Source organism: Gymnogyps californianus, chromosome 11 (assembly GCF_018139145.2).
Source record: "Gymnogyps californianus isolate 813 chromosome 11, ASM1813914v2, whole genome shotgun sequence".
Classification (NCBI taxonomy): domain Eukaryota; kingdom Metazoa; phylum Chordata; class Aves; order Accipitriformes; family Cathartidae; genus Gymnogyps; species Gymnogyps californianus.
The window spans coordinates 971,175-994,880 of NC_059481.1; the positions used below are offsets into that span (position 1 = coordinate 971,175).

A 23,706-nucleotide genomic window follows, 5' to 3' on the forward strand; every position below is an offset into this window, starting at 1 on the left:
CTAAAATATGCAGAGCTCAGGTTTCATTAGGGGATTTTTTCATTTTATTCAAGCATTCAACTGTTCATTTAGCTGTTCCAGCATAATCCAACTCTTCATAAAGAGCACTAACCCTCTTTTTCTGACAGATTATGGTCTGTAGTGCTTTGTTACATACATAGCAATATGCATACACAGCTACTGGCATGTGTTTGGCTTGAACTCGAGTGGGGAAGAGAAGTCAATGAATCTAGCTTGCATCACACAAACCACTTCCCTGAAAAATGGTCTAGTCTTTGTTTTGACTCTCTTCGTGTGGAAAAACCAAATAACTAACTAAATTACTCTTTCCCTCCCTAGCATTCTTGGCTTTCATGCTGAGCTTGTGTAGAGGGTATTGAGAACAAAGTTCAGGAATGAACTTACAGAATGGGTGCTTGGATCGCTCTTGGTGAAATGATCAACCGAGACTCATTTGGAAAAGTAACTTGCCAACACATTTAGTTGAGGATTATACAATTAATGTGTTTTAGCATGTTCACAAGGTCTTCGAGGAAAAGACTTCATGGAAGTTCACTTCCCTAGGATGGAAAATGGTATGAGTTCATTTGGATTCATCCCTTTGTGTAAAAACTGTAATTGTAGGATGTCAACTTGACAGTCCTGTGCATTCATGAGTAACGAATGAGTGTAGTGATCCGCAGTTGTCCATCCTCCCTTCCCAGCAATTTAGACTTAAATACTGTTTGTATGCCTCATCTTGTAAAGCATTTTTTCCGCCTGTGAAGCACTGAACAAAACTAACTGCACAAGCCGAAGATTAAATTGTTGAGTCAAATGATTCAACAGAAGCAACTCATAATGTTTAAAAGGCATCTGTAGCCTTCAAGGTTGGAAAGAATCTCCCAAGTGTGGGACATCTGACATGATGTGCACCTGCTTGCCGTAGTCTGCAGCCAGCTTTGTCAATGCTGTTACCAGCTTTAAACTGCAGCAGAGAATTTTGACCTACTTTTTCAGTTTTTCTGTTGTTTTGCACAACATTGAGGACACTGAAACCAGGCCAGTCTAGTGCTGTTTGGGAAAGCAGAGATAAATGCTCATCTCCTCTGTGTGGAGGTACTACTGGTATACACACAGGTAGCTGAAATACACTCCTGTAATAGGAGGCTTATTGGGGGAGTATCTCCTAGTAGAAGACCCTCTAGATAACCAGAAAGCTCTTGAGTGGGAGAGAAAAAGGAGAAAAAAAAAAAAAAAAAAGTATATTTTTCATGGCTGCATGGAGAAAGCGGTCAGCCTCTGCATCCTCCATTCCTACTAGCTTGTGTAGATAGCCAAGCACCAGAGCAGGATCTTCTTCCAGGTCAGACTAAGATAGGATATTTGGTTATCTGTTGATTTTTCTCCTTAGGAACAGGGCAGATCTCATCACTTTTTTTATTTTCTTGTTAGTAGAACAGTGACTTTGCCAGAAGTGAGTAATGGGGTGGCTTTGGAGAAAGAAATTTTTGTTGGGGCCAGTTGGAAGGTAGCATTGGGCAGAAGCAGGACAAGAAGTGGAACATCATGGAAGGGAAGAGATGAGGCGGTGGGATGAGAAGGCACGAAGGGACCTGAAGCCAATGGAGAAGTGTGTCCACGTAGAATAGAGCAAAGCTGTAAGTGAAAGGTTTACTAATTGCGTTCATTGACACCTAGGAAGCTGTTAATGTATGCAGTGAAGCAGAGGACACAAAGCCAGCTTGTTCCTCTAAACTTAAGGGTGCAAGCTAGTAAAATGAGTTGGCAGATGCTGAGAACGTGAGTGAGCACATCATATGTATGCTGGCTTCAAAATATTCCTCGTTACCTGCATCCTGGCTGCTATACCTTTTTCAGAAGGTGAACTGTTTGTCCCAAAGTTTGTCCGGCAAAGTGAGCGAAGTTTTCTGCTGCTGAAGGCTCTGCTTTTTACGCAGAATGAGGGTGGAAGCTGGTGATCTCATATCCGTATGTTTATAACATGGCGGTTGAGAGCCCTGGAGGATTTTTTAGTCTTTGAAGTCACGTGGGAAGTAGCAGATCTTGTCTGGAAAGCACTCTCCAGATCAAGAGACTTGCCAAAAGTATTACACAGGCACGTGGGGTGGATGTTGGAAAAGCCAGTGAGAAGGCACGTGCCTTGTCCTAAAGCAATGATCTTGGAGTTGCTTTGAGAAATTGAGTTTCTGTTTCTGTAGAGAGCGGGATGAGATCACCCATTCCAACAGAAAATGGGGCTTTCTTGAAGGCCTCTTCTTAAAAGAAGAAAAAAGGAATTGTAGGGCTGAACTACTTCTGCTTGTTAGGGTGTTGATCCATCCGCCAAGCATTTGCAGTTTGATTTCTAGCATGTATTGACTCCTGCATGAATCAGAAACACACACAGACCTGGATCAGGTCTGCTTGATTTGATTTGAAGAAAGGGGGATTCATTTGCAATTTCAGTTTGGACAAATTTTCTGAAATTGTGCCACAAACCAAGACTTTGACAGCTCTTGTTCTTATCTTGGAAGGGTCTCCAGAGTATCTCAAGTAGGTCAAAGAAATTTTCAATGCAAGGGAAGTGAACTTTTCCTTTGAAGGGTAGGAATAAGGATTGCTTTGGCTTCTTCACACCAGTCTCTTGTTTGCATTGTCCTTTACTACTGCTGCTTTCAAACTTAAGGACTTCTTTGAGAAAACTGGTGAGCAATGTCTTTGTGCCATAGCAAGCGCTTGGTAAGCGATTAAACCTTCCTTCACGCTAGACTGTGCTACTGATCACAACGCGAACAGCAGCTGCCTTCAACACCGCCTAGAAGCTCGTTTGTAGCTCTAGCGCTGCGGTTTTATTGATGGAGGTGAGGTTGTGATTTAGATCTGGGGTCCTAAGTGTTTTGAAGTGTGTAGGATACAAAATTGTTTTTTTTTTTTTACTTAGCTAACTGTGCTTTAAGTAACTTCCTTTCAAGCCTGTATCTTGCATTAAGTAACTGTTCCCATGTCTCCAACTATATTGTAGTGAAATGAATACTGGAATTGGACTGAGTCACCATTAGGGAAATATCTTCATGCAGCTTTGTTTAAATGCAAGTAACTTTCAGGAGCAATCTTGCTGAGTGGGTGGAAAGGTAGGAAGGAAAATCGTTATGAAAAAGTTTGAATCGTGGCAGGAAATAGTCCTGGCGTTCTGAGTAGTCTTTAAATATTAATGCAACTGACTTCGAATTACAGTCTAGTCTTCACTCTTCTGCCGCTCCTCTTCCAAAGCCAAGCGCTTCGTTAGTCCTCAAAAGCCATATTTGATGCCATATTTACTACAGTCGTTTTTAGTATGTAGTAACAATAGTGAAAGATCTTTGTGCGATTCGGTGTACCAACAGCTGGGATCTGCTTGTAGGGTTTGCCGTAATAAAGAGGTTCTCAAACGCTTGGTTCACTCATTCATTGTTGATCTGAATTCCTGTTTGCAGGAGGCTTTCAGCTGAGAGAGGATGTTTAATGTTTGCATACTGTCAGGCGTGACCTTTCCATCCTTCTCCCTGGGGAGACCTTATACAGATGGGGAACGGGGGAAGGATGGAGGCGTAGTAGCTCATAACTGTTAACATCTTATTTTACTAGCCAGAAAATGTGTGGTGGAGCTCTGTACTTAATCTGCCTGAGAAGAATGGAGTTGCTTGTCCCATCTGAGATACACTATCTTGCTCAGTGCAAGTGTCAAACCGAGCAGTGTATTTCTGCTATCGGATCTGAAACTTGGCACACGGGGCTTGAGCCGAGTTCAGACTTCAGTCTGGAGGAGGAGGAAGCTGTATGGAGCCTCAGGAAGGCTTGTGCTCGCAAGAGGCTTGAGCAGCCCTTAGAGGAATGATGTACTTGGGTCATCAAGCACTGACGGAGCACCGCCTGCACTGCAGTCGCTGAAGATCAAGGCCAACTCATATCAACCGTTTGAAGCATATTAAATTGTGCATCTTTACCTTTTGGTGGCTTTCAGCCCCATTTTTTCATAGCTGGTAAAACGCTTTTCTGTAACGCTGCTGTCTTCTGTCAGCAGGTAGCCAAACAACTCTGAAAAGATCTGCACCTAGGCATCCGGTTCTGCTGCAAAACAACCTTGCTATCTGGATCCATCTACTTGGCAGGTCGAAAGCTGTTAGTACTTCACGGCAGAAGGAAGGTTAAACGGCTTCTGGCATCACACAAGAAAACGTTGTAGTCTGTTCTTAAACAGCCTGTCTCTTCCCAGTCCACCTCACGTCCATCAGGGTTGTTTAGAAACCCTTTCCGGTGGTTTTAGCTTATATTGACTTTTCTTACGCTCTCTGCTGGCCATGTAACTTAGCTGAATAAGCAAGGGGAAAAAAAAAAATCTGTTTGCAACTTTATAAAAATTGTATCATTCCTCCTTCCTGTGCTGTAATCAGTCCCTGTCATGCAGATTTTGCCTCTTTCTTTCAGGGTTTTTAGCCCCTCTTCCATGTAGTCCTTCATAGTAGTATCTCCTCAGTCTACAGAGCTGTGCTGCCCTTCATGCCTCACACAATGCTGTGTGTTGTTTTTTCCAAGCCTAAACTGGGCAGGGTTTGTGCTCTTGCTAGAAACTTCTTTCTATTACCCTTTTGTGAGGTGTGTAGTTGTTGCCCATGCGTTATCCAACCTTGATGAAAATAATGACTTTGGTCTTCAGGGGAAACAAATCCTCCCCTCTGGCTTTGGTGGGATCCAGCGTGTTTTCCAAAGTGTTACTTTTTTTATTCATAGAATTCCGCTGTTCTGCTCAGCTTTCTTAGTGATCCAGCCCTAGAAGCGCTCCGTCATCATCCTCACATTTGATTTCTGTTCAGCAATAAACTTCCTTCGTTTCAATGACTGTCCTTTTTTTATGTTGTTTGTTTTGAAGCAAGTCTCTCCTCCCAGGACAGGTTGGGGTGGGGTCCAGTCAAAGTGCTTTTCTGATATCTGATAGAGCATCATCATTGCTTCTGCAAGCTGGTTTCACAAAGCAAATACAACTCTGCTTGCGTCTACGCAAACAGCTTTGAGAAGCAGCACTAACTCACCCCCTCAAAATGAACGCTGCAGCTGAAAGTGTGTTGGGATGTCTCTGATGAAAAACCAGTTCATCCTGTTTGCCTGTAACGGGTGCTTCCTGCTTATCCATATTCAGTTTTAAGTATTAAATCTTGAATTAATTTGAGGTACAAGTAAAGCTTGGTAATACTAAATATTGGATTTCTTGTGATGTGAACATCTCCAACTCTTCTGTCTCTAGCTAGGCCAGCAGTGCTTAATCATGAATGGCGTTTCACACGGTACTTAGTACCATGTTGGGAGCTTGACGCTGCAGCTTCTGGGTCGGTCTGGCCAAACTGGTCGTATGGACGTGATACAGTGGTTCTGGGATGACCTGATGATTTTCAGACCTCCTGGATTTGCTGCAAACATGCTGTATGACATTTTCTGCAGAGATCCACCTTTGTGCAGAGCGACGATGAGAATTCATCTGCTTCTCACTCTAGAAAAGAGGGCTGCTGAGTCACGGGCTAGATGAAACATCCTGTGGGTTGTAACCTGTGCAACCTGAGCTAGGTTCTAAGCATTAGTATAAACTGTTAAAGATGGGCGGTTTTGTGGGATTGTTACGTTGCATGAAGCATCCGTTCACGTGTATGGATGTTTCTTTACGCTGCTATTAGTTCCTCAAGGTCTTCCTAATACACCGTGGAGGGACACAGCATCCTTCCTATGAAGATGGAGTCTGTCTAGAGTCCTGCAAACTCCCTGTCTGATATAGAAGCCTGCAATAATACATGAACAAAAGCAGTGGAAAGTAATTGCAAAGTGGTGTTAAAGTTGTGCGTTCTCTGTATTTAATCTTTGCTTTTTTTCCGGAATTATTTTAAAAAAAAAAAAAAATCTAGGGAGGAAGCTCGGGCTGGGGGGAGCTGTGCCCTCTTTTGTGCAAACACACAGAACTGCCAATGGAAATGGATAGAAAAGGTCAGAGTTGTGCTAAGGACTAGTTCAATATTCAGAAACTGGAATTTCCAACTGGTAGCTACCTGCATTTTCTGGATCTAATGTGAACGACTTCTGCCTTATATACAGATGCCTTAGATCAAAACAAAAGTTTCCAGAAATAAGAGTATACCGCAGTTGAAGGCTAGGGAAAGCATACTCATATTTCAAAAGGGCTAATGCTTTTGTTCTGTGCCACTGGTTTGTGGATGGGTAATAATTATTGTCTTTTATTTTTGAATAACTGGAAGTAGGTAGGTTAGCTTCATCATCTCATGAAACGGACAGAAGAAACCCTTGCTAAATGCTCTACAAATGTATTGCTACAGGAGGACTGGGCCAATTGCCTTAGTAACTTTTGAACCCCTGTAAATATGGTTGTGTTTCTGGGCGTATCTGATAGTGTTCGATTGCTGATGTCCTTCCACATTGACTCTTGTTTAGGTGGTTTCATTTAGCGCTTCTCTGCTGACTTTGGAGGTATTTGCTAACTTCCATGCAAACATTGAAACTTCTGCATGGATGCCTACAGCCAAAGTAGCACACAAACCTTGTTTCTAAAATTATTCAGGCGCTCTTCCATTCACATCTGGAAAATCGTGAATGCAACGGTGTCCCCTAAAGGAGTACAATCGAGTACGTATAGGTCCTGGGATGGGGGGAATAGCTCCAGGTACATTTATTCTAGTTCTTGCATAAGAGCTGCACCACAAGTGTCTCGAGTGTCCGCATCTACCGCCTAATACCGGCTTCCGATGCAGCATCTGTACAGACAAAGCGTGCTGCAACCCTTCCCTTCGTCCTGCTGATTGCTTGGGAAATGAGGGGAAGCTCACCCACCACCACTGGTACCTCTGGCCTGACCCATCAGGCCGCAATGGTCTGTTGCTACAGAGGCTTCAGAGTTTCATGTCTGAGCGGTAGAAATTTCTTCTGATCACAGTGGGGCCGAGCTGAATCATTTGGCTGCACTAACGATCCAGTGTGAGTTCACATCCTAGGAAGGGTCTCAGGGTGAGATGTCAATCTTCCCCTGGACTGCGCTTGTGGAGCAGGACCTCCTGGGTCTGTACAGCTCCTGCCTGTCTTTTTTGGGCCAGTCCATGGGCACAGAGGAACCTTGTGGCCTGCATGGGTTGAGAAGCATCTATTTCTTGTCCTCTTTTGACAGAGTTAGCAGACTGATGCTTGTGAGATGCACCAGTGCGCTGTCTGGAGTAGTCCAGAGTTGCCTGCCCTTGGGGTTATGGAGATGACAAGTTTGGACACGTGGGAGGAAGGTGTACCTCAGTTTCTCTGAGAGAACCGTCAGGCTTTCATTTGCCAGTCATGAATGCAGGCTGCTGGAGAAGATCTTGGCCCTTGAGTCCCTCACCCGATTCCATTAGAACATCTGTTTTTCCAAAACATCATTTTTGAGAACTGAATCATGTTAGTAATGTGAACTGTATGTTGATACAGCTTTCAGGAAATTTCTGGCTTTTTAAAAATAATAAATCTTGCTTTGGCTACTAATTTTGGTCATCTCTGTAAGACAACAGTTTCAATTAGCAAATATATCTGAGGTCAACTTTAAAAGATGTAAAATGAAGGAGAATTTGACTTCTTAAGTGCTTCAGTATTTTCTTCTCTTGGCACCTTTCATTTGCCACTTTTTATTTTTTGTCTGGCTTTTGTGTAATACTTTATAAATGTATGAAGTGAGAAGAAAACAAACTTTACACTTCACAGTTGCTTTAAAGATGGGACGTAGTCTTCTTGCAGTTTCTACCTGATGTGCTAGTGTAATTGAGATTGCTTTTGTTCGTATGTGTGGCGTGAGTCCTGATAACTCCAGTAGCAAGCAGTGGATGGGCAGCACTTATCTCTTCATGATGTCAGGGCTTTTTATCAGAAAATTGTTAAGAAAATGGTAAAGTTCCCATACAGCTGTTAATTTCCTCGAGGCCAGGGAAGTTCTGGACCTTGGCCCTGTTGTATGTTTCTTGCTCGGTATTTTAAAATAATGATTTTTATTTCATATATCCTTTTTCTTTTCCCCAGGTAAGGAACCAAAAGCAACCTGCCTTTACTGAGTTCTCAAGAACGTAATCAACCCCTTGGTACATTATCAAGATGCATTAGGAAACTGGATACGGTGCCAAAAGAACTCCATGCGTTTCCATGACTCTCTTCAACCCTGACTCAGATACTTTTGGATATATATTTCTATTCTAAGGAGAAGAGTGCGTACTCCAATTCCCTTCTGCCAGCTTGCTGGCAGAGATATTTCACTAAGATCATGGACCATCCTAATAGGGAAAAGGATGAAAGGCAGCGGACGACGAAAGGAATGCCGGGGAGGAGCGGGCACGGTTCTCGACCAAGCTCATCGGCATCTTCTGGCGTTCTTATGGTGGGACCCAACTTCAGAGTGGGCAAGAAGATTGGGTGTGGGAACTTTGGAGAACTCAGACTAGGTAAGAAGTAACCGTTTTAGTGCCCTGCATTATCCAGATTAGCATTTCACCACTGGAATATAAATACATAAAAACTTAACCCTGGCTTGAGAAATGCATGTGCTTGTCTTGTTTCCCAAGCATCAAGCCGCCTTACCTGAAGCTTCTGACTCAGAAGATGTAACTGTTAGCATTATTTTTATTTGCATAAAGTCAAAGTGAATGCACTGGAGAGGCCAAAGATGCAAATTTTGAACAATCCCAACAATGAAGACTGTTCTCAGCACTGAATGTCTTGCCTAAGGTGAAAAAAAATCTTCTTAACTGCCTGGATTGCTAAATCTTGCTCTCAATTTCTTGTTCATAAGCTAGGGCACCCTGTTAAAGTAATGGATGAGACTCTTTCCCAGCACTCGGCCACATCTTCTCTATTCCACTTCCCTCACTAACCCCGGTGTCCTGGTTTCAGCCCCATCACCCGCTCCCCAATCTGTCCCATGTGTTTGACTCGCTGGCTGGCGAAGAGCGGGGTGTTGCCGACTGGCCATCTGGCTGCTGCCTCTTAGCCGCTGAACCGGCCCGGCAGCCCGTAATTTTTCGTGGTCCGTTGGTCTTCTAACCACATGTCTTGCAGCTGGTCGCCCAAACAGATGGCTACGCTAATGCGTTGTTTGTTTAGGATGACTTAAGAGCCCAATGCGCTACAGCGCATTGGGCTCTTAAGTCATCCTAAACAAACAACGGGGTTTTATTTTTAAAATGAGGTGGGGGAAGCAGCCGGTGTTTTTAATTACGTGCCCCTGAGCTCCCAATACGTGGTTTTTGGGGTAGCTGCTGTAGATCAGAAGCAGCGCCTTGTGATGATCAGTGATCCTGACTTAGTTAAAACAGTTGCATTTCTCCTCTTCTGCTGAATGAATTGGATTGCTGTGGTGGTGAACTTGAGGGCGCTCAAGACAGGTTGGCTGACATAAGTAGCATTTGCTCAAAATTTGGTATGTATTTAGAATTGAAAGTAAAATCCTTTGTGCATCAGGCACAAGGGATGATAAATCAATCAATCAGGAAATTGCTTCAGGTAACCAAAGGGTTATAACATATAACTACTGATAGTATCTTTGTAGATTCCTCCTCAGAATCTATGTAATCTTAGATTAATCTATGTAATCTTTCATTCTAAAGTTTGGTTGTTGCATCTATATGATGTGCCACTTCTCCACAGTGTGAAGATTAACCAGCTTGCTTATGATCTGTCTCGGTAAACGGGTAGTTTGGTTTCAGCATTACATCAGAGACGTTTTATTGATTTGCAGGAACAGAGATAATGCTCCAAAGGTGGAGAGAAGCCAAGGGCAGGGACAAAAACTCCCACTTTCATGAACGTGAGCGTAATTGGCAGCTGAAGATAAGTTTGAATCCTTACAGTAACATAACATGGATAGCTGCACTGCATTTTCAGAGGCCCCCCCCCCCCCCCCCCCAACAGCAAATGTCACGATAGCAAGATCCCCATGGAGATGTTGAATTGGTTTGTAATCCAAGCTCTGCTTTGAGGTTCAGCAGCTGTAGTGGATCCCTCCAGGTCTTGCGTCCCTCCTACGGCTCTTGCGTTTATTCGGCTGGTGCCCAAATGCTGATCCTGTTTCCATGGTGGTTCTTTTTCACGTTTCTCAAAATTTTAGCGGTATTGGATTTCTGACTAATGTATTGTTTCAAAGCACAGGCTTTACACAAGAGATGTCACTTCTGAAAAGGTCATTTTACAGAGAAATTCAGTTTTAACTATGGAAAAAGCAACACCTGTTAATTGAGTGGCTCTTTTTTTTTTTTCCGTAAGTGTTTTGCTAATATTGGTTAACTAGGTAGCACGCTGTATTTGGGCAACGAGCCATACGTACTGATAACAGCAATTAGGTGTAAGGTCCTTATAGAAGCTGTGGTGTTGTTGCTTTTTGCCAGTCACTATAGCTTTAAGAACTCCTGTTTGCTCAAATATCAGACATTTCTATTGCACAGATGTGCTGCAAATTATTGCTGGGGGGAAGGAGAAGCAGCGTGTCTGGAATACGAGCAAACAAGTCTCTGATAACAGTTTCGTCCTGCAAAGATGAATGGCGTGCCCTCTGCTTTTTGGCTTTTTTATGTGGTTTTGGAGAAGTTAAGCACCAGTGAATGCTTTTAGTAACACAGGAAGAACAAAGTCACGCGCTGATAAAAAAGGGGGAAAATATATTTTTCCAATTCCCTGAAGAATTTCTCTTTTTTCAGGTGTTGTGTTTTCACTCTAAGCTGCTCTTGTATCGCGCTCCAGCGCCAGACAGAGGAATGATTGTTCAGGGAGGAGATGGCATGTACGTACGGAAGCTGTTTTCTGCGAATATCAAGCTCGCTGCTTAGGGTTGATCTTTCTTGCTGCAAATACAGATAGCCCCAGGGATATTACTTTTTTGAAGCACGTGGGAGCAGCACAGTTGGATTCCAGCCCGCAGAGGAGCTGAAATGGGAAGATGAATGCAAAACTCAGCGTCTGGCCCACAATAATAAGATGAAACGGGGTTAACCGATTGCTGTTTCTTCGGACAGGCTGCAGATTAGGTGGTCTGTAAGAGCTTTAGTTTCCGAAGCAGCTCAATGTGCTAGCAGGGGTATGGTGCCAGCAAAGAGCAGGGGATCTTGCTTGCCGTCCCTGAGCCGGACTCTGGGTGCTTACGGGGTTTCATTGCCTTTCGTGCAATGCCAAGCCCTGTCGTGCAGCTCCTGGTTATCTGCCAAGTCAATTCTCATGCTGCCTTGGGAGCTGGAGCATACCTGAAGTTTTATAGCGTGACTTCTGCTGTTACGAGGTCCTGCATCTCCACCCCAAGCTGATAGGAGAACCGGCATTACGTAAAACAGCCTGAGAAACGAGCTCACTGAGCTGTAAAATCGTGTGATGTCAGTAGGTGCTTGCTGCTCAGGAAAAAATGGGATTTAACCTGTTTACAGCCACGGCTGTAAACTTCACCGCAGAAAAGATATCGCCAGCTGAGCCTACAAACTGCCTCCTTATATTGACTCACGGACTTACCCAGTGGGCAGTTCTTGTAGTTACCCGAAATTCTGAACCATGAGCCAAGTTTGATAAATAAGCCTCTTCAAATGTCTCATTTTTCCTGGTGTTTCGCACCCTTGTTTAGGAAAGCAATTAAATAGGTGCTAATGTAAAATTATTCCAGTTTCAGTAGGTTGGAGGGTTTTCTAAAATAAGCATTAAGTACTGGATAGAGCAGGGGCTTATTTTAATGCAGAGCTGTAGACTGGAGCCCAAATCTTTTTGCTCTAATATAAACATCTGGCATTTTCAAAACTGTGTGTTCAATTATCATTTAAAAATGACAATTAATGCAGCTTTCTCCCTGCTTGGAGGGGGAAAAAAAAAATGTTAGGAGGGCTAGATCCTGTACGTTGCTTGTATCCTCCCTTGATAGGCTACTGCACCAAAGGGATTTTTGGAGAACTCTGTGTTTTCATGCGCTACCCAAAGAAATTGCATAGTGTCCAGAAGTCAGATGTCAGCATGATTCACGTAGAGGTCTCATGAAGATTCAGCGCATCTCGGCAGCGAGCAGCAACCCCCAGACTAGAAGAAAAGCTGCTTATCGGTACGTTGCCAAGTCAGAGCAGGTCGATCAGATCTGGGAAGGTGCCCCCCAAAAGCAAGAACCGCCCAGCTGACTCCCAGGGTGCAGTCTGAAGCCAGGAGCTCTGCTTTAAAACAAGTAAAACAATAAAATAAATAAATAAAGGTGACAATAGCATCTGATATTGGGGCTCATTTTGTCTCTGCTTCCCAAATAACAAAATCGTCATGTGAATATCAGACTAGAATAATGCTAGATGTGGAGGGCATGGCTAAGAGTAGATCCTGTGTAGGATCCACACTAGGAGCCGTTACTCGGAGGCACGTGCTCTAGAAGGGACAGCAAATCTGGCACTACAAAATCGATGTGAACTCATGTTTCAGCTGCCCATGGGATCTGGTCTCTTTGCAGATGCCTTGCTGTCTGGGGTGAGCTCTGCTTGGTCTTTAGGACGACTAGTTGGATGTTTGCTCCGTTACCCAGCCCTGATCTGTCATCAGAATGTATTGTCCATATAGCGACAAGCTAGAAGGAAGGGTCAAAGCATTTTTGATTTGTGTCGTTCAGGAGAGGTTTGTACTTGTGGCTCTTAACTTTGACCTGTGGGAATAGTGCACATGAGAGCTTGATCAGTTTGGGCTTCTCTACTGGTCTGCAATCTGTCTGGATATTCAACACATGTTACTGCCAGGGCTTGAGAAATCCACTCTGTTAGGTTTCCCATGTGAATGCCAGTGACTTAATGCATTGCTTCTCATTTAGAATATGTAGTTCATAATTGTCAGTGGAACTACCCAAAACTGAGGCATGAACTTAATCGCTGCTCCATCAAAAGCTTTGCCTGAACTTGAAAGGCTTTTGTTAGCACAGTTATATCATCTCAGCTGTATTACAGATCTTTTGTCTTACCAAGATAAGATGCAACTCCATGGCTTATTTTATTGTGCAGATTCATTTTCTCCTGTGAGCAGTGCTGCCTTTACTTTTCCATTTTAATACCAGTGGTGCCTTGTAGAAGGAGGAAGAAGAAACCATTACACCTTGGACAGTGTGATAGCAAAACCGAGGGGTAGGTCTCAGTCTGGAGCAAGCCAGCGGAGAGATTTTGGGGATTTGCTTTGTCATCGTAGCTGGCAAAGCGAGCATCTCGTGCTGCAGCTTTAGGAAGAGTTTGGAGTTCAGAATTTGCACCCCCTTATGTTCAGAGTCTCCCCATAGTGTGTGCTCTGAAGGGGATGAACTGGAGGACTAATTAGTTCATTTGCCTTTGGCTGCTGGCCTGACATCTCAGGCTAGTGTTTTGCTAATCTCAGTTTTTTAACTGAGGAATTTCATTACCAAAAGTATCTTCTATCTAGTCCTCAGCCTTATGAACCAGACCATAATAGGCTGAATTATGGCTCCACATATATGGAGGGTGTTGGCAATGTCCTCCTCTGCCTTGAAACGAGCGTGGAAGAGCACTGTTTCCCCAATATCATTACCCTACGTTGGTGGGAGAGCCCAAGTGTTGCTAGAAGGTCTGTGGGTCATCACTCCCTGGATAGACTTATACCCCTGCACGTTGAGCGCCAAGACTACCTTGAAATGGTGCATCTCCAAGATTGTGATGGAGGTTGTCGGCTCTGTAGGGGATGGCCTTCCCTACAGAGTTCCCATGCCTCCCTCCTTGGGTTTTTTGCTGTTTAAAGCATCTAACTTTCTCACATATTTGGGCTGGAGCTGCCCTTAGTCTGGCTCGGTGTCCTCAGACTGAGCATCTTGATAGGAGTTCAGTCCCTATCAAGAGGAGGGGAAGAGGAAGTGTCAGTGGGCGAGCTACAGCTGGAGCTGCCGATATGACTCATTTGCTGGTACCTAATACAGAGCAGATAATTTAAGTGTATTTAGGCTGCCTTCCCTTAATGTCCTTGTGTGTTCTCCCCCCACCAGCCGTCGGATAGCGTCGGGCTGGAGCCCTTATCTGACTCAAAGGGTGAAGCGGTTTATCCTGCCACCTGCTTTTCCACTGATTTGGCCTTCCAGCTCTTTCAGTGCTTTGAAGCCACTTCCAATGTCTTGAGTGTTCCTGATGCTACTGCAAAACCTAGTTTCCTCCCTTTGTTTCCAGGCTGGACATAATAGCTTTTAGTAAAGGATCTAAAGAAATAGATTCAAACAGCCCTGTGTTGCAAGGGTTAATGCTGGAGCTCAGCTTACGCATCTGCTTGCATAAAACACTTCCTCTAAGGATATTTAACCTCGTATTTAAATGCCTGCCCTGTGTTAAACAGCATTGCCAGTTACTGTAACAGGTTGAAGCTTTCCATAAATTTTTTTGGCTTCCCAATGAACGTTAAAGTAATCTGCTCGGTGCGGGACCTGGACTGGGAGCGCCCGATACGAAATTGGGAGGCCAGAACTACCTGAGCAATATAGTGGGAAAGGTATCGAAAGAAGTTGTGAATGCAGAAAATATGAAGCTGTTACAAAGTAAAATAAGTAAATGAGGAATTTCCTCTGATAAATATTTCAGGATTTAAAGATGACTGACTGTCTTCTCTCACGTTGATAATGTCTTCAATTTTGTTGAGTCTTCCAGCGCTGTTGCTGCATGCAAAGAGTATCTGTATGCAAGGGATGACATGGCATGTTTTTTAATGGTGTCATGTAGATATGCTAGAGCTGCCCAAACTCCTGCCTGCTCTGAAGTGTGTCATTCCCCGTCCTGGACTTTCTCAATAGCTGGTCTGTTCTAAGCATCAGTATCTGTTACAGGAATTGGAAAGTAAATGTGTGACACAGCTGGGCAAAGCTGATGCTACAAACAAGCACTGATAACTTCCAGTATAGATTGCTATTGAATTTTGGAGCTACGCAGTCACTCAGTGAAAGCATGACTTGTGCTGTAGCAGCGCTAGCAATGATGAGCAAAGAAGGTCAACGCTCCCCTGTGTAAAACCATGGGGAGCTTTGTGTGGTGGAGGCTGCCCTCCTCAAAGGATACAGTGGAACTAGAGGAGGTCAGAAAGGTGGCAGAGATGTCAGGATGATGGGACAGATCAGGTACAAGGACTGCCTGAGCATCCTTCCCCAGGGATATCTCTTCCAGGAGAGTTTGCTGTCAATCATGAGCGACGTGGAGAAGGTGAAGGGGGAGTGATTGCTCAAATTACCTAGCAGAGGAACTGGAGGACATTGAATGATACGATAACTGGCAGCTTCAGAACACACAGAGGGATGCTCCTTGACACGTGTAGCTGTGCATCTCTGCCACAGATCGCTAAGGAGGCCAAGGGCTTGATTCAAACACCAGACAGGTTCCTGGAGGGAAAATTCACCTCCAGCTGTAGCACACACGCGTACCAACTCTGGCTCAGAGTTGTGGAGCTGCAGTATACCGGCAGCTGGCTGCGTGCTTGCCTTGTTATACTCGTCCTAGGCTCTTGCCCTTCGTGCTTGCCAGAGCTAGTATCGAAGTAGACACTGCTCTGCGTTTTGGGGTCCTGAGAACAGGTTTTGTTCTTTCAGCATATTTTTTAACGTCATTGCAACTGAGAGTTATTGGCCTTATTAGATTACGAGGATTGCCTTTGTGCCACTGGCATACAGAAGGCATTTTATACACGCTGCCTGCCTGCTCGTAGAGGAAGAAATAAAAGCTGTGTGTTGGTACAAAGGTTGTTTTCACATGCCTCCTTGCAGTAGTCGCTTTGATATGTAGCATGATTAAGCTAGTGAAACTCCCTGTAGATCACAGGATAAAATTGTTCAGTGTCCAGCAGATTGAAGAGATTTCTGAAGGGAACGATGCTCTGACTCTTCATTTTTTTGTTCCCCAGACTTTTTTGGCATGATGTGGATAATAAAACCTAATGTGTCTGGGATACCTCCTCAAATGCTTGCATTGAACATAAGTGCTACCATAAAATATGATTACCTTATGCTGAATGGAAGATAGTGTTTGCCTGCCCTGGTGAACTGCTGCAACTTATTATTTTGAGGCTTACGCTTTGTTAAAGGCACGAACTTCAGCGGGGAATTGAGAAGAGACAGCTCCTCGCCATCAGTGACACTCTTTTGCATTGTGTCTCTAGCTGCAAGTGTTGAATGTGGAACTAAAAGATTTTTTTCTTCTTCCTTCGCAGGTAAAAATCTCTACACCAATGAATATGTAGCGATCAAACTGGTAAGTAGAAGCTTCAGGTGTTCTTAAATGACTTAATGTTAAAAATTCAGACAAAAAGCAACTTTTTCACTTTGGGCTTAATGCTGCTCTCACCCTCAGCTAGAATAACTTATTTAAACGGAGATAAATTCTTGAGAACACTAAAAATGAGGAAAGAACCCATCCTTCCACCTGCTGAACATTTTTGGTACCTAGATGGTCTGTAGCTGTCTTACACCAGTGAGAGCCTTGTTCCTCTTTCCAAGCTGGCTGCCAGGTCCCAGGGAGTGGCACTGATTGCGGGTTTGCCACCTCTTCCCGCTCCCTGGGCTGAGCCTTTCTGTTCAGGACTCCCATCGATTCTCCAGACCCTTACCTCTCTCTAGATGGGCTGTTGTCAGAGCGTTTGGTTAGGAGCGTGGCACTGTGCAGCCGGCTGCTGCACGTTTTTGGAGTCGAGAGGTAGGAAGGGGGGTGTTTCAATGGTTAAAATTCCCTTGGGGGAGAATAACACAGCTCAGTCTGGTGTGATGCTGAGAGACTGCAGATGCAACAGGCAAAACAAGATCCAATTCAGTCTTTCCTCTAGCTGCTTTGGGTGGCCAAGGTTATACAGCTACAGCATCTTCAGAATGATTTTTCTCCTTTTATGTCATAGGATGGTAAAAATGAATCAAATTGGCTCACCAAAGCATTGCAGGAGTTGTGTTAAAAAACCCCAAGCCCCAACTTCAGAACTTGTGCAAGCAGTTTCGTTCACAGCTCTCTTCTCATCCAGTATTACAAGCCTCAGTGCCAGTTATCAGGTTATTTTCTGCCCTGCAGTCGATGTAGCCCTCCCCAGCTGCACGCAATGACAGCTTCCATGTTTCTTACACCTGGACCAGCGAGTTGTCCAGGTAAAAAGTCTTCTTCTGAAGACTGCTTCATGAAGGCACTGTGGTCGACGGTGGTTTGAAGTAGGAGGGGGATGGGGAAACTCTCTAACTTGTAGCTCTTCTGGATTTGTAAAATCATAGCCCAGTAGTTTGTGTTTATGCCTGAACTTTTCCTATCTGTAAACTAAGACTTTCACTAGTCTCTTGGGGCTTTCAAATTTGATGTCTTCAGCTGATGTGCTCTTTTCTCATCCATATGCTCTTTAATCATAGATCCAAACCCTAGAATCTGAAGTTAAAGTTGCAATGCTAATTTGATATTAGCAGCAAACACGCCTCTTTGCCCAACCGATGTTGTCTGGCAAAATGACAGAGGTCATTCAGATTACAGAAGATCAAGATGAACTTGGTGCATTAATTCTGATCACGTTCAAGTGCCGCAGATTTTGTATCTCTAGCATTCTCCTTATGATGCATAGTAGATGAAAAATAATTAGGGCTTTGCAGGAGGGATTTGTTTTCAAGCCTGTTGGCAAATGTCAGAAGATAGTCCCTAAAATAAATAAACAAACACCTGCAGTGGAGCTTAGGATGTCCTTGATACGGGTCCACATCAGGCAGGAGGACTGGTGCTTGAGTAGCTCGCTTTTTAGGCAGATCTGACAATAGAAAATGCGCTGTGTACACAGACAAGGTGTTTTATAGAATCAATAATGCTTCTAATTTGCTTTCAAAGATAATCCCACAAAGTTATAGCATTTGAAGGCGTAAGGAAGTAATAATACAGGAAAAACACAGCCGTATTAGTCCAAAGGATGCTTGTTTCTCTCAAAACAGTGCCTGCAGTGACACCTCCCAGTAACCTGAAACCTTTCAACAGCCGTATGGCAGAGCTGAATGGCATTGCCTTATTGCTACCTTAATCTTACCTATTTTTTCTGGTAGCATTCTTTCTTTTTCCCTCCCCCCAAATAACTGACTGTTAAAGCAGTTACACTGCAACACACTCCAGTTTTATTTGCCCTATTGTGATTCATGCTTATAAATCTCTAGTCCTTCACATTTGAAGGACTGGAATTGCCATCCGGTGGCCATCCAGGCATTCACGTACCTCCTCCGTTTTTGAGAAGATTAATGAGGGAACAGCAGAAGAGATGGGGGTTGTTTGGTCTCCTAATCTTAGACCGTATTCCCCAGGAGTAAAAATTACTCAGCCTCCTCAGCAGTAAATATGCTTCTCTTACATGTGTACTTAACTGTAATTTCCTTTATCCCTCGAATAATTTGCAGACTAGTGATAGAGTAGCTGCTTTCAATGTACCGGAAGGTTACATTTTCTTTTATCTGCATTGTTGGACCGAGTCAAAACTCTGCTCCAAGTCCTTCTAGCTGTGTGAGATCGTCTTCTGCAACTGCAGCCCTGCTGGCTCAGCTATTCGTGCCTCCTGTCATGATGCTAAAGCTGGAAAATTAGAGAATTGTGTGATGGATGCCAAAAAGCTGATCAGAAAGTGCTGTGAAATTCAGTGCTAATGTCTCATGGTTTCTCTTTGGGGGTGAGGATTGTGCTGCATCTTGGAAAATTGCTGGCAGTGGAGAACAGTGCCTGTGTTCTGACTTGTGTGGTGTCACCGTATAGCTCCTTGTCCTGCTCTTCAGCTGAACATTATTTGATTAAGGGTGTCTAGTTCACAGAGGAGTTTGTCTTCTGAAATGCCTTAGCCATATTTGCTGGTTTAATCTCCTGAGGGTGCTGAATTGCACGTAGTAGGAATTTCTTCCCTGCATGAAACCAGCCCGTTACCATACAGATGTAGTCCGAGCAGAGGTACCAAGCTGTACCCTCTTATAGCGATCATGATGCTGTTAGTTCGAGCTGCGGATTTTGTACATTAGGCAGTAGCAATTCAGTGATTTTTTCACTACAAACGCAACATCTGCCAGCATCCTTAAGCCCTTGGCCTACAGGACAACCATCTGTTCTGGTATGATCTTCTCGGAAGCTGCCACGACTCTGGCAAGCGTCCAGAGCTCAGGCTCCAGCAGCTCCTGATGCAGAAGTGGCTTGGGCTTACTTTCCCTGATTTTGGCATGAGCAGCCTCACGTCCTGATACATTAATCCTTCTACCTTTATCCAAATAGTTTATTTGGATAAATAAACTGTTCACTGAACAGGCTGAGTTCCTGTTGCCCTAAATCCCTTTGCTGTGCAGGTGTCTACAGATTCTCCCTCAAGCCACCATCAACAATTATCTTAATTTAAATGCGACTTATAGAACAAACTTGTTTTTGCGTTGCTTTATATTTGCCTTCAGTACAGGTTCAGTTTTGCCTTCAGAATATTTTTCACCATTGTTTTCTAAGTAGTTGGTCGTATTTGACTTCTGAAGCTTTTAAACATCAGAAGCAACCAGGAGCATTTTTTTCCCCTTGCTGGCAAATGGAGGGGATGACTTGAGCTGGTGATGAACAGCTTGGCTGGAAGTCGAATTGCCTGAATTCCTGTACAAAAATCATTCTTCCGACTTAAAAAGAAGTCTTTAACGTGGAGTTCACGTCAAATGTGGACATTAGTCTTACAGTACAGACCAGAGGTGAAACAAGACAAAGTGGATCAGCCTTCGTGTCCTCCCGTGCAGACAGAAGAGTTATTCCACCGTATCGAAGATGTTGGCTCAAACTCTTGTCTGTGTTTAAGATGCTCTTGCTCTGACTCGTAGGAGCTGATGTGAAACACGAAAGGACTTTTTTTGTGTTGGTCTTAGGGGGCTCCTTTATAGGCAAACTTCTAGATGATGAGTTGATCAAATAGAGGGCTATTTAGCCGGTTTTTGAAATTCAGACTAACTTTGGTGCAGTGCTACAAATTTTACATAGTTTTGAGCATGGAGCATTTATTTTCTCAAAAGCAAGGAAATAAGCAACATCCAAACAAAAATTGAGGCCAGTATTAACTTCCATTTCAAAGATGTCTGGGCAGTAGGTGAGTCCTCATTACTGCCTATCCCAAGTGTACAGTTTTATTGAAAATGTAATTACTCAAGTCTCTTAATCCTCTCCATGTTAACTTTATATTTTTAGAAGCTTTGTAATCTTGCATGTTAATGCCTTTATGGATCGTAGGCCTTAAGTTTTGTGCGTAAAGTACAGATGAGTAACAGTTGAGAAATGTGATGTTTTGGGTGCATTGCAGACTCATCCATTTTTTTTTGTTCTGTGTATAAAAATAGAATATTCTTGAGTGCTTTGAGATGTTTGACTGACACCTGCTACTGAAGGGGGAGACTTCTTCCTGTGTTTCTACCAGATACCTGGCTGAACTGTAGCGCTTGCTGTAAGCAAGACTGTAGGTTTATATAACTGTGGTCTGACTTAAAACACAGATACATGACTCAACATTTTTCAAAAATATAGGCTAGTGACCAACAAAAATACTGTGGGCAACCACAGTCCACAAAGTGAACTTGGGACTTGACCTTTTGCAACCTTGACTTTCCTCCTACCGATGTCCAGGGTCGTTCTTCAAGGACCAGAAGCTTTGTTGAACAATTCTTGAATTTCACTGCCATGAATGAGCTTTGTATTTAAATGAGGAAGTAATTTCTCCTCCAGAGTGCAAGTCTTACTGCTTTTTGTTCTCTACTTATTTAAATGACGTCTAATGGTGAAGTCTGTTGTTAGACTTTCAGTCTAGGGTGTTTTATCTTGAAACTTGAAGCAGTATGTACAGTCACAAATCTGCAAGTACAGGATAGAACATTTTTCAGTTAAACTGATTTTAACCAAATTTTTTTTTTTTCTGTTTTAGGAACCAATAAAATCACGTGCACCACAGCTTCATTTAGAATACAGGTTTTATAAACAGCTTGGAAGTGCGGGTAAGTAAACCTACCTTAAACTTATAGAAAGTTTGTGATTTCTTTATGAAATCAAACTTTGCCATCATATTTGTTGTGTAACTCTGGCTTGAACTTACTGATCTGGGCAAATTCTTTTAGCCTCACACAAGTTTTGGAAGAGATTTGGTCAGAGTAACATCATAATGATACTAGGTAATTATGTGGACCAGGAAACTCGAGTTAGTGAGGACTGACTGATATGGGAAATACCCACGTAAGTGTGTTTGTAGGAACCTTTGATGGAGGGGAAAGTTATTTATGTATAGAATGACAGATTTCAAAAAGGTGACATAAAGTCTTAAAATCTAGGAAGTTGTGTAAGAAGCATAGAGCTTTTCTAATAAAAACTTGAAATATTGTTTTCATTGATATTTACTAAATCATAGGCGTGTCCAAAAGCCCATGAGCTCAGTGTCCTCTGTGTGACGGTAGTCTACAGCAAATATGAGAAGAATATCACAAGATAAGCCAAAGGTGGTTTTTATTATTTTTTTTTATTTTTTCTGGCAAGCTCTCTGATTTACCTAACACAGGGCTTGAGCTTGTGTCTAATAGTGTTTGGATTTTTCTTCCCTGAATTTATGGTTGCTTTTTAAACCTATATAAATTTCTAGCATATGCTGTTTCCCATGCCAAAGATTTCTACAGCCTTGACTACCCACTGCACGAGGAAGTGTCTCTGAAGCAAAGACCTTCTCTGCTCCTTCTGTGCCTTGATCATATATTGACCTTGGGTTTTGGCAAGTTTCCTACCTTACTGTAATTTTTTTTTTACACTTTCTTCTGATATTTTTTTTTTCTTGTTTTCCCTGGATGGACCTAGCTTCTACTTGCAGAGGATGTGCTCTCGTATTACCAAAATACTAAGTTGAACAGAGTGGAAGATATATCTGCTCTGAGCTCATAATATGCAGTACCCAAGCAGTCATCCTGCATTTTTCCTTTCTGCTTGTTCCAATTAATTTTTCTAATCAGTTTCCTTAATTTTGTGTAACGCATCCTCTGGAGACTGGGTGCTCTTGCACTCTATCTTTTGTGGCTTCTTTGCTCCTTATAGGATGCGAAATCTGGGGTGTGGGAACCAAGTTAGTTGTCACTATTGGAAACACGAAAATATTGTTGTTATATTTTTTTTAAACAGGACTTGTCCACTGAAATAAGATGCTCTTTTCTATGTATTTTGTATTCTGGTGGTAGCATCTGGGTACTGTGCACAAAGCTCCTGTTAGGTTAATGTCGTCACTTAATTCCAGTTACCTGTGCTTTTGAGACTTTGGGCATTTCTGCTGAAGCCTGTGTAGTAAATAAATCAAATGTAGGTTCACAGAATAAGACAGACACTTAATTCTGCTCCTCGCTCGCTACTTGAGTTCAGCTGATGCTTGCCATCTCTCTGGTAACCCAGTGAATGTGTCTCATGACACGTGACTGAATCTCAATCTGCTTTTTCTACACCTGTCAGCTTTCTACTACTCTTCAAAGATGTTATTGAGGAATTTTAAAACTGATCAAATGTTGGAGTATTGGCTTTATTTTGATTAGATTAAGTATTTTTAATGGGTTTTCTCCTGTTTCTAATGAATCTAAACTTTTCATCCTACAACACTTACCCACGCAGGGCATTTCTGCCCGATCTGACACTGTGCATGCTAATGGAAGTATTTCAGAGTATGCTGCCATCAGACATTGAGATCTTGCCTTCCAGATCTCTCTTCCCCTCATTCTAGGGGGAGGCTGACTGTCATCTCAAGCCTTTTTGCCAGTATTTGTCAAGAGACTGTTGAGAAGCCTCATGAACATCATGACTTTTATTTCTATCTCTGTGTGGTCCCACGGGCATCGCAAACCCAGCTCTGCTAATCTGTTGAATGCCATTAGAAGCTCTTGTGCTACAGTTTTGCTAAAACAACTGGAAATAGGCCAGAAGCTCGGGTGGAGGATGAGAGGCACATCTCTGGTCTCTCCACGAAACTTGGAAGCTGAACAAAATAAATTTTGGTGGAGTCAGACTGCCAGGACCAGGGAGCCTTAACTTGGTGTCCGCATGCCACGCTGAGAATTAGGGGAAGACCGTCTGTCTGTAAAAACAGATTGGTGCTAAATATGTGCCAACTTTGGGGAAATCGATGGGTCTGTTCTCAGGGATGTTGTTAATGCCAGGCTCCCCTTAATGGTCCTTGCTTAAAAATTTCAACTGCTCAGACAGCCTTGAACTTCCAGTAAGCAGGACTGGTTACTTGGAATTATCGTAGACGCGCCAAATGAAGACTAAAAGTGCCCAAACCCATGGTGTGTATGACTCAGATGAGAACAACAGTAGTGTTGCATGTGACATACTGTTCAATAAATTAGCCAATTAATCTTGCCAAATAACGTGGCTGACTGCAAACCTCCCACCGTTAGCCTAAAAAGTAAGACTAGTAAAAGCATTGCTGTAACACCGCGCTAGCAGCGTGGTCCTCTTGTTAGTGCAACTGCTGCGTTCAACTGCGTGTACAACCAGATGGTCTCAGTGAGCAGCGTCTCTATGAGAAGTCAAAATTGTCATCACCTGCAGCATTTGGAGAAAAATGGTTTTTTTTCCTAATAAGAATTTTAACGGTGATTTCCTTTTTCCTGGATGTTCAGAATAAACATTTTTAAAGTATATTACTCTTGGATACTAATCATAGGAAAGCTTAGGTTGGAAGGGACCAACCTACTTGGCCATGGATCAA

At 43.1% G+C, this 23,706-nt stretch overlaps 1 protein-coding gene across 5 annotated transcripts in view; it reads left to right on the forward strand.

Annotated features, from left to right (window-relative positions):
- The window catches only part of CSNK1G1 (casein kinase 1 gamma 1), a 131,543-nt gene that overhangs the window by 60,693 nt on the left and 47,144 nt on the right, over positions 1-23,706 (forward strand). For all 5 annotated transcript variants that reach the window (XM_050903208.1, XM_050903211.1, XM_050903207.1 and 2 more), the window contains exons 3-5: positions 8,050-8,465; positions 16,192-16,232; positions 20,899-20,968. In XM_050903208.1, coding sequence (XP_050759165.1) covers positions 8,288-8,465; positions 16,192-16,232; positions 20,899-20,968 — 289 coding nt within the window. In that variant the 5' untranslated portion in view covers positions 8,050-8,287. The remainder of the gene's footprint in view (positions 1-8,049; positions 8,466-16,191; positions 16,233-20,898; positions 20,969-23,706) is intronic.